The sequence below is a fragment of the Carettochelys insculpta genome, chromosome 4 (genome assembly GCF_033958435.1).
Source record: "Carettochelys insculpta isolate YL-2023 chromosome 4, ASM3395843v1, whole genome shotgun sequence".
NCBI classification, from domain to species: Eukaryota; Metazoa; Chordata; order Testudines; family Carettochelyidae; genus Carettochelys; species Carettochelys insculpta.
The window spans coordinates 45,202,053-45,221,815 of NC_134140.1; the positions used below are offsets into that span (position 1 = coordinate 45,202,053).

The 19,763-nt window shown below is 42.1% G+C and overlaps 1 protein-coding gene across 2 annotated transcripts in view; it reads left to right on the forward strand.

The window, feature by feature from the left end:
• SLC30A9 (solute carrier family 30 member 9) overlaps positions 1-8,825 on the forward strand; it is a 66,266-nt gene extending 57,441 nt beyond the window's left edge. For both annotated transcript variants that reach the window (XR_012645350.1, XM_074992689.1), the window contains 2 exons: positions 1,880-1,993; positions 2,474-8,825. Coding sequence is in view for 1 of the 2 variants with exons in the window: in XM_074992689.1 (XP_074848790.1) it covers positions 1,880-1,993; positions 2,474-2,518 (159 nt within the window). In the remaining variant the exon portion in view is untranslated. The remainder of the gene's footprint in view (positions 1-1,879; positions 1,994-2,473) is intronic.
• Positions 8,826-19,763: the final 10,938 nt, after the last annotated feature.

Sequence of the window (19,763 nt, forward strand, 5' to 3'; positions counted from 1 at the left end):
CCAAGCAAAACAACGGAACAGCTGATGTGGGACTTAATCAAGGATGAAAGGAAGCTAATATAATTAATGCCAATCTACATGGTTTTATGGAAAACAGATCCTGTCAAGCCAATTTTTTGTTGTTTTTTGGGCAAGATTACAAGTTTGGTAAATAGAGATAAAAATATTGATATAATTTTAAACTTTTGTGTTAGCAGCCCATAACATTTCAATTTTAAAAACTAAAATAATAAAAATTAATGAGGCACTTACTAAAAGGTTTAAAAACCGTTTGATCCCCATTTACTATGGTATTGTAACCTATGTTCAGTGGATATGTTTCAGTGGTTCTCAGCCCTGTGCTAGTTAACATTTTTATCAGTGACATGGAAGAAAACAGTCACTGCTACATCTACACTAGAGAGTTTGTTGACAAAACTCACAGAGCATCTACGCACAAAATGCATTTTGTCAACAGGAAAAAAGCTGGGTAGATGCTCCAGGGGGCCCTTTTGTTGACAAGTTGGGCCAAAAGATCAATCTGCTTTTATGTGTAGACACAATCTATTGACAGAAGGTTTTTTGGAGCATCTCTTCTGACAGTAATTTCTGTAGATAGATGCATCTAATGTAGATGTAGCCAAAAGTTTGCAGGTAACAGATTGGGGAAGGGGTACATAACTTGAGCAGATGAGTCACTGATGTTGAATGATCTGGATTGCTTGATAAGATGGGCATAATCAAATGTGTTTAATACAACCAGCTGGGAATGTAGGAACAAAGAATGTAGGCCAAACTTACAGGATATGGACTTTCATTCTAGAAGCGGTGATTGAGTAAAATTTGGTCATGGTAGATAGTCAGCTGAACGTGAGTCTCCAAACGTGTTGTCGCTAAAAGGGCTAATGTAATTCCCAGATGGGAGGATACAGAATAGGAGTTGGGGGGGGGGGGTTATATTACTTCTCTGTTTGGCACTGGTGTGACTGCTTTTGGAATGTGTGGTGCGTGTTAGTGTGCATAATCCAGGAAGGGAGGTTGATGCTAAATTGAAGAGGGTTCAGAGAAGAGTCACAAGAATGAGTAAAAGGTTGGGAAACATGACTTCTGTGTTGGATCTCCTAGAGTAGTCTGTTTAACTTAGCTGAATAGAGAAAAGGTTAAGGCATGTCTTTATCGCTGTTTTGAAGTACTGATATGGAGATCAAGCCGCTTAGTCTAGCAGCAGATGAGCATTGCAACATCAAGTGGTTCGAAGCTGAAGTTAGGCAAATTTGGACAGGAGTAAAGTGTTCATTTTTAATAGAGTAACTAACCATTCAAACAACTTACAAAGGGTTGTGGTGGGTTCTTCTCCATTGTCTATTTTAAAATCAAATATAGATTATTTTCTGAAAGACATGCTGTAATTCAAACAGGAAAGATTTTGGGCAAGTTTTGTAGCCTGTATTATGCAAGAGGTCAAAATATGGTCACGGTGGCCCATTTTGGTTTATATTTTTTGGATAGGAGAGGAAAAGAAGGGGGAAACTGTTCTGTCCTGTGAAGAGAAAACTGAGCTGTTTAAGTGAGTGGAATAGATGACTTTTTGGAAAGACAAAGTGCAATACTCTAAACCTAGTTTGTGAATAGAGGAAAAAGTGAAAATGTACATGTACATAATGCAGATTTATTGGTAGCCCATCTTCCTCCCCATCTGTTTTACACTGATCATGTCTTTCATCCTGCACTGAAAAGTTAGGAATAATAAGGAAGACCTGGCTTTTCCAGTTCTTCTACAGATGGTTGCCTACTAGGACACATGAAAATGTTTTGCAGATTTAGTTACAAAATTAAGGGTAGCTTGTTTTTCTTTTTTTTAAATTTCCCTTCCAAACTTCCAAATTTCATTTCTTTCCAGGAAATTCAGCAGGTGAAAACTCTTGAGGAACTGGAAGCCTTCATGCTTAAACATGGAGAGAATATCATTGACACCCTGGGAGCAGAAGTAGACCGGCTTGAAAAGGAGCTAAAGGTAATATTCAGCTGGTACAAATAACGTCAATCTGAATGTTCCTCTTGTTGATATTTGGGACTTGATTTCTGTAGCCTTAAGAAAAATCAGGTGCAAACTTCGGACTGCAGTTGAGTTTCATTGAACAAATCTGACCTTGAAAACAAGCATTTGTCTTGCTCTTCATCTGTTTTGATATATGTGGCTTGTATGCTGTTTTGTTCTCTATGTCCAAGTTACTTGCCATTCAAAGATCATGACTACTTCTTGATTACATTTCCCATTGAATATTGCCTATGTGTTCTCTGAAAAATGATATAGAAACCTCAAAATGTCAACTCATTTAGAGGCCTTTGAACTCTAAATCAGCTGTAACGAGAAGCAACTTTTCAATGGTTTGTAAGCATGCCCTTAATACATCAAATTGTCTTGTCAGCATCACCGTGATACATTTGATTGACCATGCTTAATAAAATTAGGTGTGGTTTTTGTTTGTTTCAGCAACGCAATCCTGATGTTCGACATGTAGATTTAGAGATTTTATAGACTTGACAGAAGAAATCCTTGAAGTACTCTCTTTGGAAACAAGCTTGCACAGAGATGGAATAGCTGAGGAAATGGCAGTCACCTCAATACCGTACCTCATTTACTTCATACTGTCGGCTTCCTGAACTGTTGTTGAATGTTTTCCAAAAAGTGTTAGACTCACGTCAACAACTTTGTGTGGAAGATCAGTGCAGCAAAAGCAACTTTGCATAATTTCTACATGAGACTCTTTGGAGGTGAATTTATTTGGGACTTGAAACCTAAATCCTTCAGTTTTTATGAGGCAACTGTTAATGCTTGAAAATACACAGAACATTGTTTCTCCATTTCAGTTTTGTCAGCTTGCACATCAATCTGCTACTGCACACGTTAGATATTTAATACCAGTAGGCTTTACTGCTTTTGTTCCATCTGCCAGTCTTGAACCAGTTGCTATATTCCAGCTATATGGTCTCTGTTCTCTAAGATTAAGTCCCTCCAAAAGGAGTTGCCCTTTTCTCAAATTTCATGATTTGTGAATTTGCTTCTCTCAGTGTTGCAATTAGTGAGGTAACCTCACAGGGTCAAATCTCTGTCTTAAATGCAGTTGGCTTTGTGCTTGGCCTAAGCCCTGGAGTATGTTGGGTTACTGATCGTGATATAGAAATCTCAGTGAACTTTTGTAGATGATCTTGGCCTCGCTGGTGAAATATTCTGTTTCTCTTCGGACTCCTGTTTCCTCACCCCCATATGTCTTTTGTTGCTTTAACTTGTTAACCTAAGAAAATAAAACATGGGGGGATGATTTACTGTAGTACTTAATAGTTTTGTGTTAAATTTCATTTGGCTTTTTGTGCTTTTAAGAGGCAGTGTTCTGCATATGATCTTTGCTAGCAGATGCAAGAGGTGTGTAAAAGTTTTAACATATTCTAGAAATATTTATAATTACACAGATGTAAAGCTGATATATTAATTTATTTGCAAAGGCACTACTTGTATGAATCTGTAGATAGCTCTTTTTTTTTTTTTTTTTTTAAATAAGAATAACCCCTTTGTGTGGGGGAACTAAAACAATTGTGCTGAAAATGCGTCATGGCTGTCAGTAATCTCAAACCTGAGTGTATAGAATTCACATGTTTGAAATGCAGGATTCTGTTTTACAAAATGGATTTCTAAATGAAGGCTTTCTGCAATAGGCATCTGTCATAGCAGACTCTGTAAGAAATAGGCTTTTTAATAAAGGCTAAGTGAGTACAAATCATGCAAATCTAGTAATTGAAATATTAATGGAATAATTACAGATAAATCTTTCCCCAAGAAAAAATCCTTTATGCACTTTAAAACATTTCAGTAACGTGAAAATTGCTAATGGGAGAGGTGACACTAAGCACGCTGATGATTCTGTTGCTGAGTAGTCTAGTGACTGGCATACCGAAGGGAGAAATGTTGATATGGAATACGAGTCATCAAAATGAATTTGTTAAGGTTAAATCATATGCATTGCAGCAAATAATAATGGAAGAGACCAAAATGTCAGGATTTGATTAAATGCTTTGTAATGGCATTATTTTTTTAAATGTAAAATGTCATTTGCCAGTGAATTAGAAGAATTTAAAATAGCACGCCTTTTGACAGTTGCAAAACACTGCATACTGTGCATTTTAAATAAAATGGCATTCCAGACTGGGAGATAAGGCTTTATGTACTGTGTGTAATGGATAACTTTGTTACGTAGTTGGGATTGAAGGAGGGGTTTCTTGGTACACTTGCCCCTAATTCCTATTCTTTCTTTCCTCACCAGTCATTGTTTATAGATTATTAGTGCTTAATCTAAGGGAAGGCGCTCTCTCTCTGTGTATATGTACATATATGTTAAATCTGGCTGTCTCCCACAGCAGTTCTACTTGGATTTGTAGTATATAGTACACATCTGGATAATTAGAAATGTAGTTAATCAAAATTGGTATTTTAAAGTTAGTTTCACATATTTGTAAAATGTTACAACTTTGTGCCTAGGATCCCATATAACTGAAGGACATTTTAGCACATTCTAAATGGATTATCAGTGCAAATGCTATTTCTCTTATCTTCTTTTGCTCCCCCACTTGCTCCTAAAATGTATGCGGTTTTTAAGTTTAAAGTATTATAAGGTATTACAGAAGAAAAACAGAAATTTAAAATCTTGAAAGGGGATGGCAAAAATTTGAACATTGCCTGTGGTCATTACTCTTCAGTGTGATAATCACAAGTGACAGATATGCTGGTCCGTCATGAATGGGAGTAAGTGATCAGGGGAGTCTGTACATTGTGTTTCTGAAATATCCCCAAAGGTTAGTGAATAGTAGATATGTACTGATTGATCTAATTGAAAGAGGAACTTACATATATAATCTTAAAGTGCACGCTACTCTGAGAAGTGGGGGTGAAGAGAACACACTTCCTCAATCTTACTGCATGTATTCTAATTCATATCTCTGACTTTAGTGACAAAAAATGAGATTTTACTGCTTTTTATTGCCCTTTTTAGTGCTCTGAGAGTGTGAGCTAAATTCTTTCAACAGGATTTATTAAGTTCCAATTGATTTTATCTTGTAACACCATTAGAAACTGTAGGTTTGCATAGACCTAATTAAGACCTTAACTTTATTTGCAAAGCCACTTTCATTGGTGGGATACATGAGGAAAGACCTCAGCTTGATTCTGAGAGCCCAGCAGGGTTTTTCATGGCTTATTGTTTAAAATATCTTCTACAGTATGGACAACTGATAACAGAAGATGGCATAATAAACCAGGTACCTCACTTTTAGTCACTTTCTGATGGCAATTGCTCTTTGAGGTGGTAGCAATTGAAAATGTATGTGCAAATTGCTGTTAAAATTTTTAGTGAAAACTGTTACTCCGATTTAAGCTACAGTATTTTTGTGATCTAAAGAAGTGGTTGAACTTGAGTCTAGGATTTGGTTTAGCCTCATTATAATATTCTTGTGGATAGCTTTTCTGTGGTAAGATATTTTGAATTAAAGTAAACTTGCAAAGTGCTAAGGAATTGAGTGTTCTCTTCATGAATCATAGATATAATACCTTAACATATCCATTATAGAGTGGTAAAATGAGGGGTGCAAGGAATCACATCAAATTAAAATGTTTTTTGTACAGTTTTAAAAATAAATCTGTTTCTTAAGCCATGGAATATATTTTTTATAGACTTTGCTGCTGTACAGCCTTTCTTTTGGAAAACTGGATTCAGACAATTGTCTTTATTTTGTGGGAAATAAATTCTCATTATTTGTATGATATTTCATAATTCAATCTGGATAACACTGAAGTAATGCTGATTGACAGGAAAGATATATTTTGAGGAAGGAATCTAACTACTCTATCCACTGACAATGTTAAAATTTTACTAGGTGCCTTTTTTTCTTGGACTTCTATGCAGACTTCCCGAATACACTGTCCTCTGAACGTGAGATAGTATCCTTTCCCCTTCAGATGGGACTTGGTGTCAGGTATTGTTCCATCTGGGTTCAGCATAAGCTTCTCAGCTTGTTTTATTACATGACTGCAGGACGTAAGATCCAGACATTCTCAATGGAATGTCGTCTTTATTACTCACACTGGAAAAGTGTGAGCCAGACTGTGTCCACATTTGGACCGTGACTTAGATAAGCATTTTGCTAACCAAAGGTCTGGAATTCCCTGGAATTTAGACTACTAGCAATTTTGATTCTGTTTTGTTTTTCTGGAGAAAATATGATAAATCTAACATTTTTAAAGTGTTGCAACACATACTGTAATGGGTGCATCAAATTCATGTATGTCCCCAAAACAGAGGATATTGTTTTTGCATATGGTGGAAAGTTTGCCATTTATTTGAAATCTCATTTTTTATATTTGGCTTGAGGTGACTTTACAACAAAGGGATCCACAGACAAGTATTGGGATGACTTGGGGTTTCATAGACAAATCTTTCTCACGGTATCTTATGGCAGCCAGGCCTAGCAGAACAGAATGATCAGTATTGGAAAGAGTTGATCTCTGTGGTACAGCTAAACGTGGCCTACAATTGCCCTGAAGTTTATATTGCTGAGGCATGTTTAAAATGAAAACATACTTTGTTAGTGCTATGTACTATGCTTTTGTTTTCTATGTATGTATTCTCTGGGTATTGAGAAACCAACAGTTGAATCAAAATGATAAAGAATTATTATAATTGGGCATATTGCAACACACTGGAAAATTTTTGAAAGAAGGTAGAACACACCTTATTTTTAAAATAGGTTATTTTCCCATTGTTTACTGAGGCACATAAGATATTACTGTGGGCTGTGTGACATATGGAAATGGTTAGGAAGAGTATGTGTTTACGATGGATTAGGAGAAAACGAGGAGCTTTGACTTGCAAACTGAGTAATTTTGTTTTCAAAAAGCTTGCTACTGAAGAAGTGGCCCCTTCTCTTTGAATAGTTATATGGGCTATTGAAGCTACAGTAAAACAGTCTGGGTTTGAAGAAGAGTCTGTGGAAGACTTATCAAGGTAAGCAGTAATTTGAAAAAAATATTGAAATAAAGGAAAAAATTGGATACGTGTAACCTGTAAAGTGAGGGGAAATGATCACCAAATAGATCATATAGAAAATGTGATAAAAATATAGTTTGAATGGAAAAATAAACAGTAAGAAATATCTAACAAGGATGCTGAATGCCAGGTAGTTAATATCTGGTCTGAGACAGACTGTTCAGAAACATGCTCGTTTCTTTGAAATAATGATTGGTTGAAACAGATACTTTTTGTCAGTCTACCTGGAAAATTTCATATGTTGAAAACTGTCTTAGGTGACCAGTTTAAGGGACTGACAATTTGTTTCTTCACTGAGGTGAGCAGATGAAGTAGATACAGATTATTATTTCAAAAGTTTGAGGTAGAATAGTTTGAAGACATCTGTGTAAGGTGATCTATCATACAGGTTTATTTAATTAGCAGCGAGGGAAGAATGATGCTGGGTCCTATTGCTAAGTATGATGGAGTAATCTCAACATGTGGAAATGTGTCTCTGAAAGCTGTTGGTAAGCTGTTTTAAGACCTAGAGGACAGTGAGTTGTAGGGAAGGATCTAAGCATTGGCCCTGTACTGATGAAAGCTGGAGGATTAATTTTTCAGTATCACTTGTTCAGAGCAAACTTTACTATGCACATGCACACACTGATTGAAAACACATATGTGATTTGGCCATCGAAATCATGTAACTTATACCAATAAAAGGAATTTGGAATAAACTGAAAGTGTTTTTAATTTTGATTTTTTGACAACAAAAGACTTAGACAGCAACAAACAACTGGAGCACTATCTTGTGGACACATTAAAATCTTTGTTTCCTATTAGAAATAAATCTGAATATATGACTGCAAGGAATTCTAGTCAACTTGTCAGTCTAAACTTCTGTGGACAAAGTCAAGCACTCGGACTTTTTTCAAATCCCTGTAAACTAGCACAATTAATTTGTGTCATGTTAAAGGATGCAGTAATTATTTAGCATGGAGAAGAACCATCTAGTTGAGAGGAAAAATCTTGGTTGTAGTAAGTGCAGCAGCAGGAGTTTCCCAGGCTACAGTCTTTGCACCTATGAGTACAATTTCTTTAATACTGCTGAAAGCCACGAAGAGCCGTTCAAGCAGGTAGTTTGCCTTCCCTTTTTAAAGTTTAGTTTAAAGTTTACTGCTGATAAAATGCTTGGACAAAATGCTGTTTCGAGTATTTGTTGACAAAATTGTTTGGCAGAGGTAAAATGGAGAGTCTGCTTGTTTAAAACAGACGATGCTCCATACACTCATCTGACCTAAGACAAAGTTGACTGTCTAACCCCAATTTAAAGTGGATTTATTAAAGAGATTTATTTTAGGATAAAGGCAACAGTTTCAAATCTTAGAGCAGAAAACCTGTTTTCCTTATGTGGTAGAAAATAAATGTAGTAACTATAGTTTGAAAGCAGATTATGCAAAGATGTGGTTTATTGAAATGGAAATACTGTATTTGAAAATACATTTCTGTTTAATCACTACCAACACTGCGACAAATCTGCCATCATTTTGGACCTCTTCATTTTGTCTGGAAGAGATTCTTCTATTGCGAATCTCAAAATTGGTGTCTTTGGTTTCTCCATGTAACCACACCAACCTTTCAAGCAAACATATCCACACTTTTCTGAAGCTTTCTTGTGATGCATTTCCATTTTGCTTTATTTTCATACTGATACAGACACCGTATTAATAAATATTTCTCTGTGTATTTTGTATGCTTAACTTTGGTACATACTGTATCTTGTAAAAAAATCTCTGGAAACTAATTCTTCAGTAAAAATGTTAAATAGCAGATGACAAAGATTATGCATTCTGGTTTAACTCAAGCAGAGTTATTTACATTTACTTTTCTGAGAAAACAGGTAAGCACATTAGCTTCAGGCAGATATTGAGCAGCTTTGGATGGGTCAGTTGGCTATTCTGAATACAGAATAGCACTTTGTTTAATACTGTCATTTAGTGTCTCAGAACAAATGAATTGGTTGGACAACCTCTTCTAGAAACATCCTGTTGTCATCTGAAAATCAGTTTTAAAAGTGGTCCATGATGACAGTCTTACAATAATTTGGTAGCTTTTAGCTCGTGGAAAGTACATTCTGTAATTCTGATCACTCCCCCTGTCTCTACTAACACAATGAGATGCATCTTGCAAAGCAGAGCATTTGGGCTCCTTGTATGAGCCAAATCCATGCTGGTTCCCTCCTTGACATGAATTTCCAGTGTAAATCATCGCCACATTATTGTTTCAGATGTGAGGTTTAAGTCAAAAACATAGGGAAGGCAGGTTACATTTGGGTACACAAGCAAGTGAATGTGGGTTCCTGGAGGTTGGGCTCAGTTGTCTCCATACAATACCCTCAAATTGACATGTGGATGGAAATGAATTCCCCAGCACAGCTATACCATGCTTCCAGGAAAAAGCTAGTTATCATCCAACTGGAATTCAGCTAGTTGAGTAAGAATTAATAAACCCTGTTAAAGTATCTTTTTTTAATCCAGTATGTTGGCAGTCATGGGAAATATATTGATTTTTGCTTAAGTGCTTAATTCTCTCTTGGTGGTACAAAGAAGGCTCCTGTGCTGGTCAGAATTTAATGGCTTTACCTGTAGGTAAAAGGGTGAGTGAAAACGGGGTTTGTTTGGTCCTCTTCTCTACGATACTTTGGCTCGAGGGGCCAAAGCTGCAGGAAAAACATGGACATGCCACAGAGAGAAAAAGAGAGAGTGGGATCTTCAGAAAAGCCACTGCTAAGAAGCTAAGGAAGTACGGTGGGGGTGAGGGTGAAAAGGGAGAACACAGGCTACATGTGCACACTCCAGAGTTATTTTGAAATAAGACATTATTTCAAAATAACTTTGAGCATCTACACTATGCACACACTAGTTCAAAATAGCGGGTGAGTTACTTGGAAATCAGCAAACCTCACTGCAGTCAGAAAGAGAAGTTATTCACTTGTAGTAACGATGGTTCTTCGAGATGTGTCCCCGTGGGTGCTCCACAGTAGGTGTCGGGCTCGCCCGGCGCTGCAGATCGGAATTCTTCTAGCAGTTTCCACTGGATCGCGCATGCGCCGATGCGCGCCGCTCCCTTGCGCACCCTCGGTCATGTGTGCAATCCGGTCCCCACCAGTTCCTTGACCAACTGCCCCGGATGCTCCTGAAAAACACCGGACAGAGATCTGAAGCGGGGAGGATGGGTGGGTGGTGGAGCACCCACGGGGACACATCTCGAAGAACCATCGTTACTACAAGTGAGTAACTTCTCTTTCTTCTTCGAGTGGTCCCCGTGGGTGCTCCACAGTAGGTGACTACCCAGCAGTAACCCCAAGTAAGGAGGTGGGTACTCGATTCATGTGCAGCTTGCCCCCGAGAGGACTGCTGTTGACAGACGGGTATCCTCATCGAACACCCGATGCAGGGCATAATGCTTGGTGAAGGTGTTGTAGGATGACCAAGTTGCCACTCTGCAAATGTCTTTCAGCGCGATTCCCTTGAAGAAGGCCGTTGATGCCGCCACTGCTCTAGTGGAGTGAGCCCTGGGCGGGGCTAGCAAGGGGGTCTTTCAACGCTCGTAGCACAGTTTTATACAGGACACGATGTGCTTTGAAATTCTCTGGGAAGAGAGGCCTTCCCCTTTCGACCTGGGAGCGAGAGACACCAGAAGCCTGTCTGTTTTCCGGAAGGGCTTAGTTCTGCCTATGTAAAAGGCCAACACCCTCCTCACATCTAGGAGATGAAGGTGCGCCTCCTTGCTGGAGCTGTGAGGCTTCGGGTAAAACAAGGATAATACTATTGGTTCGTTAATGTGGAACTCCGAGGAAACTTTCGGAATGAAGGCTGGGTGTAACCATAAGATCACCGCCTCCTTTGAGAATACTGTGCAGGGTGGTGTTGCCATCACTGCTGCGAGCTCGCTCACCCTGCGGGCTGACGTAATCGCAAGAAGGAGGGTTGTTTTCGTGGTAAGTAGTTGGAGGGGTACCGTGGCTAATGGTTCGAAGGATGGTCCCGATAGCGTGTGGAGTACCAAGTCCAAACTCCACGACGGTGGTAGCGGTTTTTGAGAAGGGTACAGGTTTACCAGCCCCTTCAAGAACCTTGTGACGATAGGATGGGTGAGTACAGTGGGCCCTTCCTCTTTGTGCCGAAAAGCCGATATAGCTGCAAGGTGGACCTTTAGCGAGGATAGAGAGAGCCCGTCTCGTTTGAGTTCCAGCAGGTATTCTAGAATTACAGTTATAGGAACGTCAAGAGGAGCTAACTGTTTGGCAGAGCACCAGGCGGTAAAGCGTGTCCATTTCTGTTCATAAGTCCTTCTGGTGGAGGTCCTTTGGCTACAGTCTAGGACTTGTCTTACTCCCTCCGTACACATGCTCTCTAAGGCACTGAGCCATGGATTAACCATGCTTGTAGGCGGAGTCCCTGGGGGTGTGGGTGCACTATGGACCCCTGAGCCTGCGTGAGTAAGTCCAGTGCTACCAGTAGGGGGAGTGGTGGACGATCCGACATGCGCAGAAGCAAGGGAAACCATTGTTGTCGGTCCCAAGTTGGAACTATGAGTATCATGCGAGCTCTCTCCCTTCTGGCTTTCTGCAGAACCTTGTGGATAAGTGTTGTGGGGGGAAACGCGTAGAGTAGAGGGCCCTTCCATGAGATCATGAAGGCATCCCCCAGGGACCCCCACCCTATTCCTGCTCTGGAGCAGTGCTGGGGGCACTTCTTGTTGCACTGGGTGGCAAACAAATTGACTTGGGGAAACCCCCAGGTGTGAAATATGCGTCATAGCAGGTTGGAGCGGATCTGCCATTCGTGCGTGAGTGCAAAGCGCCTGCTCAGTTGATCTGCCTTCACGTTGTGGGCGCCCGGCAAGTACGAGGCTTTCAATGTTATGTTGTTGGCAATGCACCAATTCCACAATCGGACTGCTTCTGCGCATAGCGCACGGGACCGTGCCCCTCCTTGTCAATTGATGTAGAACATGGTGGAGGTATTGTTGGTACTGATCCCAACTACTTTGCCATGCAGGTATTTCCGAAAATGTCTGCATGCATTGAACACTGCTCTGAGCTCCAGTATGTTTATGTGCAGTGTCTGTTCCACAGGGGACCGTAGCCCTTGCGTCACCTTGTTGCCAATGTGCGCTCCCCATCCTACGTGGGAGGCGTCGGTTGTGAGAAAAATGGAAATTTGTGGTTGGTGGAAGGGCACCCCCACTAGCAGGTTCTTGGGATCTGCCCACCATGCTAGCGACTTCCGTACTTCCGTCGTGAGCGATACTACCCTGTGGACGGTATGGGCTGCCGGTCTGTAAACACTCGCCAGCCAATGCTGCAGGCTTCGCATGTGTAACCTGGCATTCTGTACCACAAGCGTAGCGGCCGCCATGTGCCCCAACAGTTGCAGGCATGTTAGGATCGGCACCGCGGGGCTGTACATCATGACTTGCACCAAGGATTTGATGGTGCAGAAGCGGGCGTCGGGCAGGTATACTCTTGATGCGATAGAGTTTATGTGCGCCCCTATGAACTCTATATCTTGTGTGGGTTCGGTCTTTGACTTTGCAAGGTTGATAACTAGGCCCAGCGAAGTAAACGTGTTCGTGGTGACGCGTATCATGTGTAGGACCTCTGCCTTTGAGGCCCCTTTCAGAAGGCAGTCGTCCAGATATGGAAAAATAAACACGCCCTGCCTGTGCAGGTAAGCTGATACCACTGCCAGGGTTTTGGTAAAGACTCCGGGTGCCAAGGATAGGCTGAACAGAAGAACCCTGTATTGGAAATGTTCCCCGCCTACCGTGAAGTGGAGGAAACGTCTGTGTGCCAGGTGGATTGTTATATGAAAGTAAGTGTCTTGTAAGTCAAGGGCTGCAAACCAGTCTCCATCGTCCAGTGCCGTAAGTATGGAAGCAGCTGTAATCATCCAGAAGCGCTGCTTGCGCAAGTATTGGTTGAGGGGGCCGTAGGTCCAAAATCGGCCTCCAGCCTCCTGTTTTCTTCTCTGTTAGGAAGTAGCGTGAGTAGAAACCTTTCCCTTGGAATTGTTCTGGCACTCTTTCCACCTCCCCTATGAACATGAGGTGATTTACCTCCTGCTTCAGCCGCGCCTCGTGAGAGGCGTCCCTGAGAATAGGCCGCGTGGGAGGTTTCGTCGGTGGTAGTGACTGGAAGGGGATCGTGTAACCCATGGCTATAATTTCCAGCACCCATTTGTCTGTTGTGATATTTTGCCATTGGGAGTGGAATGGTTTGAGGCGATGATGGAACATGAGGTGAGAGTGGCATTGAGCGATGGTGTTGATATCGCAGTCCTCGACATACCCATCAAACTTGCTGCCTCTGGGCTTGCCCCGAGGTTGTACAACTTTGTTGAGAACGTCGCCTGGGGGCCCTGTACTGTTGCTGCTGTTGATGGTGCCCTTGGTCATAGCCTCGCTGATATTGTGCGCGTTGTGGTCGGTAAGCATAGCGCCTTTGCTGAGGATAGAATTCCTTTTTCTTGTATGGAGGAGTGTATATACCCAAGGTCTTAAGTGTGGCCCTCGAATCTTTGCTAGAGTGGAGGACCGAGTCAGTTGATTCTGCAAACAGCTTTTGCTTGTCAAAGGGAAGATCCATGATCTTCGCCTGTAGATCTCTAGGGATATCAGACGTCTGGAGCCAGGATTCCCTACGCATTACCACTGCTGCGGCTGTTGAGCGTGCCGCTGTGTCCGCCACATCCAGGGCAATCTGAACTCCCCTTCACGAGGCCACGTAGCCCTCCTGGACGATTGCCTTTAACACTGGCTTCTTGCCCTCCAGGAGGGAATCCAGGAGAGAAGTGAGTCTAGAGTAACTGTCAAAGTTATGGTTTGTTAAATGTGCCGCATAGTTTGCCATTCTCAATAATAAGGCAGAGGAGGAGTAGACCTTCCTGCAGAACAGCTCTAATTTCTTAGCATCTTTATCTGACCCTCCTGATTTGTACTGAGGCGTCTTCAACCTCTGCTGGGACGATTCGACCACCAAAGAATTGGGCTGTGGTTGGCTAAACAGGAATTCCATGCCCTTGGCTGGGACGAAGTATTTCTTATCTGCCCTTTTATTCGTGGGTGGAATAGAGGCCGGAGTCTGCCATATGTTAGTGGCTGACTCCATAATGGCTTCGTCCAGTGGGATAGCGATTTTAGATGAAGCTGGGGGTCTCAAATTTTTCAGGAGTTTATGATGCTTCTTCTGTACCTCTGCTATTTGAATATCCTGTGTGTATGCTACTCTTTTGAACAGCTCTTGGAATTGTTTAAGGTCATCCGGAGGGGACACATCCCCAGGGACAATTGCCTCATCTGGGGAGGATGAGGAGGAACCGCTGGGATAACCCTCTCCCAAGTCCTCTGGCTCCCGAGTTCGCAGGTATGCTTGCTCCTTCGTGGGCTGTGAAGGAAAGTCTCAGGACTCTGGACCTAACTCTCCCTGGGACAGCTGCATTCCTCTCCCAGAGCGAGAGTGGACACGGGAGTATTGGCGAGGAATGGGAGGGGATCTACCCCTGGATCTAGACCTCTGATGTCAGTGTTCGGTATGATGAGGACGGCCATAACAACATGGACAAGAGCCCGCTGATGGAGACCTGGACCACGATCGGAGAGTGTACCCGTGATGTCTAGGAGAGCGGGATCTCCGTGACGACATTGATAATGGTGAAGCTGGTTTGTGATTGTACTCATAGGGATCCATGCCCAAAAAGGGTGAAGGAAGCCTGAGCCAAGGCGAAGGTGGTCGGAGGAACGGAGAGGGAGGTCCGAAATAAGCCAGTGGAGTTGCCGCCCAGTGATGCGGCGTGTGTATCTTGGGGGGGGGCCTGGGAGATAAGGGCATCGCAGCCCTGTCTGGAGATGGACTGAGGTGCTGGGTTTTGGCTCTAGCTTTCCCCCGCCCCTGCAGGGTGGGCGCCGCCCCCTCCCGTGCTGGGGATCTCGGCCCTGCTGTCGGCGCCGCGTTCGGTACCGTCACAAGCGGTGCCGCGGGGGTAGCTTCCTCCAGCGCCGCTGGGCCCCGTGCTGGGTGCCCCTGCGCCATCGGTGCTGCCGATTCTGGTGCTTGCCGCACCCTCCGTGCTGACTGCTGCAAAGTCGGAGGCCCAGCCCCAGCCACGTGCGCAACCGCGCTGCCGCTTTCATCAGCCCGCGGCTGAGGGCTCTGCGTTCTTTTCGTCCTGCTCGCTGGAACTGCCGGCAAAGATCGAGCCGGAGAGAGTTTCTTTTTCTTTTGCACAGAGGGGGTCAAAGACACCGCCTTCCTTCTATGTGACCCAGAGGGACCCCTCTGTGTGAGGCTTCTCCGGCAGCTCAGGTTGGAGGGCCTGATCAAACAAGATCATTTTGAGCGTCATCTCTCTGTCCTTCCTGGTCCTGGCTGTAAGCTTAGTGCAGTGCGAACACTTCTGGGTAACATGGGACTCCCCCAGGCAACGAATGCACTCGCTATGCCCATCAGAGGCTGGCATAGCCTCGCGGCATGACTCACACTTCTTCAACCCCGAGGAAGCCATTGCGGTGAGTCTTTACTGTTAATAGGGTACTTAGCCACTAACCAGTGCGTTCTACAACCCAAATAACATTCACGGCCTTCAGGGTAGCGGACGGCTTAACAGCCTTCTTTGTCCGCCCTCTCTCCTCCGTTCCTCTTCTCTCTGCTCTTTTGTATGCTCTTCTATTTTTTTTTTTGTTTTTGTATAATAGTGAAAACAACGAACTAGCAAGTAAAACAACTATCTTATCTGTCTCAGGCTTTAGAGCCGGAGCGGATTCCGTCTGCAGCCGTTGGCGGTTGAGAAGGAACTGGCGGGGACAGGATCGCGCACGTGACCGAGGGCACGCAAGGGAGCGGCGCGCATCGGCGCATGCGCGATCCAGTGGAAACTGCTAGAAGAATTCCAATCTGCGGCGCCGGGCGAGCCCGACGCCTACTGTGGAGCACCCACGGGGTGGGTAGAAGAAGAATAACACATTTCAATAGGTGGTTCGTGCTATGCTATGTCTTTTTTTCAAAATAAGCCATAACAGCATCATCCAATGTTACTATTTCTAAATAGCGCTGTGGCCATACTAGCCTCCTTCTTTTGGAAAGGGCATGGTAATAAGGGATTTTGAAATATGCTAATGAGGTGCTGCTGTGAACATGCGGTGCCTCATGAGGCATAATGGCAGCCACGTGCGATTTGAAAGTACCGGTTTCAAAATGCACGCTGCCCATGTAGCTGAGGGCCTCTTGGTTTTTGGAAAGAAGGGCTTTCAAAATCAGGGGGACCTTTCAAAAGGTCCCCTGCTACATGGGCCGTGTGTGTTTTGAAAGCGGCACTTTCAAATAGCACACAGCCACCTTCCAAAATCCCTCATTACCATGCCCCTTCCAAAAGGAGGGGGCTAGCGTGGCCACAGTCTATGGGCCCGGAAATGCTATTTGAAAATAGCTGGGTGTAAATTTATTATATGCAACTAAAATATGTAGTGCTACAATGGGAAGTTGTTTGGCAACCTTAATAAGCAGTTTTACTAGCCTTGTCTATAATAATGGTGCAGATTTGTCCCCCCCAGTCCCCCATAGCTCAGTAGAAATGCTTCGAAATGTGACCATTTGTCCTCATCAAGACTATGACTCCCTTGTATAAAGCAAATTAGGCTGATATTCAAAGGCACATAAGGAGTGGCACATCCAAATTCCTCTGACTCTAGATGGCCTTCTTCCTATGAAAACTGCAGTCTTAATAACAGACCCAGTTTGCAGACAGGTTCTCTCTCTTTTTTCCTCCAACATACAGCAGTGAATAAATGAAAACCTTTTGTTTCAAGGTGAATTTTGGATTTGTGTTGTACTTACCTTTGCACTATTTTCTTATTTTGTTATACAGGTTAAATCTCTCTAGTCTGCACCTTTGTGACCTGATTGATGCTCAGTGAGAGAATTCGCTAGACCATAGGAGGTCAATGTTATCTAGCAGCATCACCAACACTTCCACTGCATAATGGGCTCTTAGGTGTAAATTAGAGCTAAATAACAGCACAGAACACCAAGAGCCAGGACTGGTGGCTAGAAACAAATTTTGTGGAATCATGGGACATCTGTCCACCTAACTAAACTCATGCCAGACTGTGGATGTTACTGGACAAGTGTGTGTCAGATTAGAGAGGTTCAACATGTATTTGTGCTCCTATCACCCTGCTTCAGACCATTAAAAAATATATTCAAAGACAAATACAGCCCTACTTCTACTAATACAATATTTAGACCAATTAGCAACTTTAGTTATTTTGACATGACATATTCAGAAAACTGATGCAAACCATTAATCAGAGGCTAACTTTTATTGTGCATTGTTATGCAACAGAACAAATGGAACTCGAGGTACATAATAGTAAAATCAATATTCAAATTAGGGATAACACCTGAAATAGCAAATTCTAGTAACAAATGTTTTTATAATTAAAAATAGTGTTTAAAAATTGTCTAACATTTTAAACTTTTTAAAAGAAATGTGTGTTGTCACATAGAAAACAATTCACACATTCTATAGAAATTATCACAAAAACTAACTAGTCTATTTTACACTATGCACTTTGTACAATATCTGATATCCCTAATTTATATTTACTCTACACAATACAATCATCAATAGAAAGTATTTATAGAATTAACAACATCTTAACAATAAAATATTAGGATTAATGGGTTTTTAAATCACAGTTTCTCCACAATTATTTGTCATAGAAAATAGAGCAAAGGCAGGTTGGCACTAATGGGTATGCAGTACTGCTACACAGTTTGAGAGGGTTCACACCAAGGACAGAAAAAGTAAAGAATTAGTAAGACAAGGATCTATCTTCTAGAAGGAGTTGAGGACTATTTTCTGAGTGATGCGGCATATAAGTGCCTTCTGTTCCAAATTTTCCATGTACATATAGCACTGTAAATTAATACAATATTTTACAAAACACACATCTTTAATATAGATATCTAGTTGTGCAATGGCTTATATGTTATTTCTGGTCCCTAGTGTTCCCAGCTTCCTATAGATGTGTTCTCAGTAATGCACACTGCATTATAAATCTATGAAAATACATGCCATGGACTGGTTAGAGTAAGTAGCTGGGAAACGTTATAAATGAAGTGAGTTTGGTCAAGAACCAATCCAGGAAAGATTTTATAATCAGAAACTAAAAAAAACCAAACACACACACTATAAATTCTGTCCTCTGCACATCTGTGACTCCAGCTTGCATCGGTAGTAGGTCCACACATGCAGCTGAGGACGGAATTTTGATATATGTAGCTCTGATCCTGAAAATACATTTACACAGATAAATAGTCTTTACATACGCACACAGATCAGGCCACACGTTTGGTTATTTTGCACAACAGGAGAGGGCGGTATTGTGAAGTTACACTGGCATTTTAGGGCAGGAAACAGACTACCCTTTACGCTAAAAATAAATTGGGCTTACTGGTTGCTTTAGCAAAATCCCTACATTATGACTTGAGAGAAGCTGGGTAATGAAGTGGTATTTTTCTGTTGTTCAAAGTGAAATGTTTTCACTCAAGGTTATAAAATTAAATGTTTGAAAAGTCATCACAATGTTTACAAAAATGCATGATACAATGTGCTGACAAATTTACAGGATTATAATGCTTACTCAGACGATAAATACTCACAGTATAATGTTGATGGGTTACCAAGTAGTTCTGGCAAGTGTCACCACATTAAGACATACCTGCAGGACTTACACTGTCTGACCAAGGTACTATCTTCTAATTATTTTAAAGTACTAGTGCAACAGTGAAAAGCTACAACAGAACACTTGTTCTGTGGATGCTGAGCTTCTGCCAAACAAAGTCATCTTGTGCCACTGATCTACGAACAGAACCGCCTCTTGACTAGAATAAAGGATGTTGTTTAAAAACTGATGGTGTAGCTGCACCCCATGTGCTTAAGTTTCTACATTTTAGGAATTAAATTTGTTGTTCTAACTTAAATGAAAACTTAAAACCCATTTTTTAAAAAAAAAGTAGAGGTATTGGATGTTGAAGGGCTGAAAGCCTATATTGTGTTAGACTGTATCTGCACAGGCATGTACAGAAGATCGGTTCCTGAAACACCATCTAGTACAGCCTGTTAGTAGCTGCAAAGACAGCATGATCTTACTTTGTGGGTGCACTGTGCAGATGGTGTGCTTCTTCTGACTGACGTGGGGGAGGAAGGCACTACATACAGTAGAAACCATTCACAATGGCAGACAAACAAGAGACAGAGAAGAAACTGTCACATGGGGAATTAGTATTTGCGCGGGTGCCTCAGTACTTAGTCCAGCAGGAGCTATAGGAGTTATAGACCTCGGGTCAGAGAGATCCCTCGTGGCTGTTATGGACAGTGGTGCATTTAGGTTTCTCCATTCAGTAGTCACCCGTATTGAGGGGAGACACAGAGATTAATTGGAAGATGCTTTTTAGGCCAATGCCCCCTGGAGAGGGATAGGATGGAAAATATTTAGGAAAACAGGAAAGATGAGGTAGAGATAAAGGTGATCAAAGATGGAGAAGATTCACCCACCCAAAAACAGTTCAACGTGTCTGTCAAACAGGTAGTGCTGTCTCAGAAAAAAGGGGATTGAAGAATCCAAGAGTGACGGGAAGGCCAGGTTCACCTAAAGCAGGAGGAC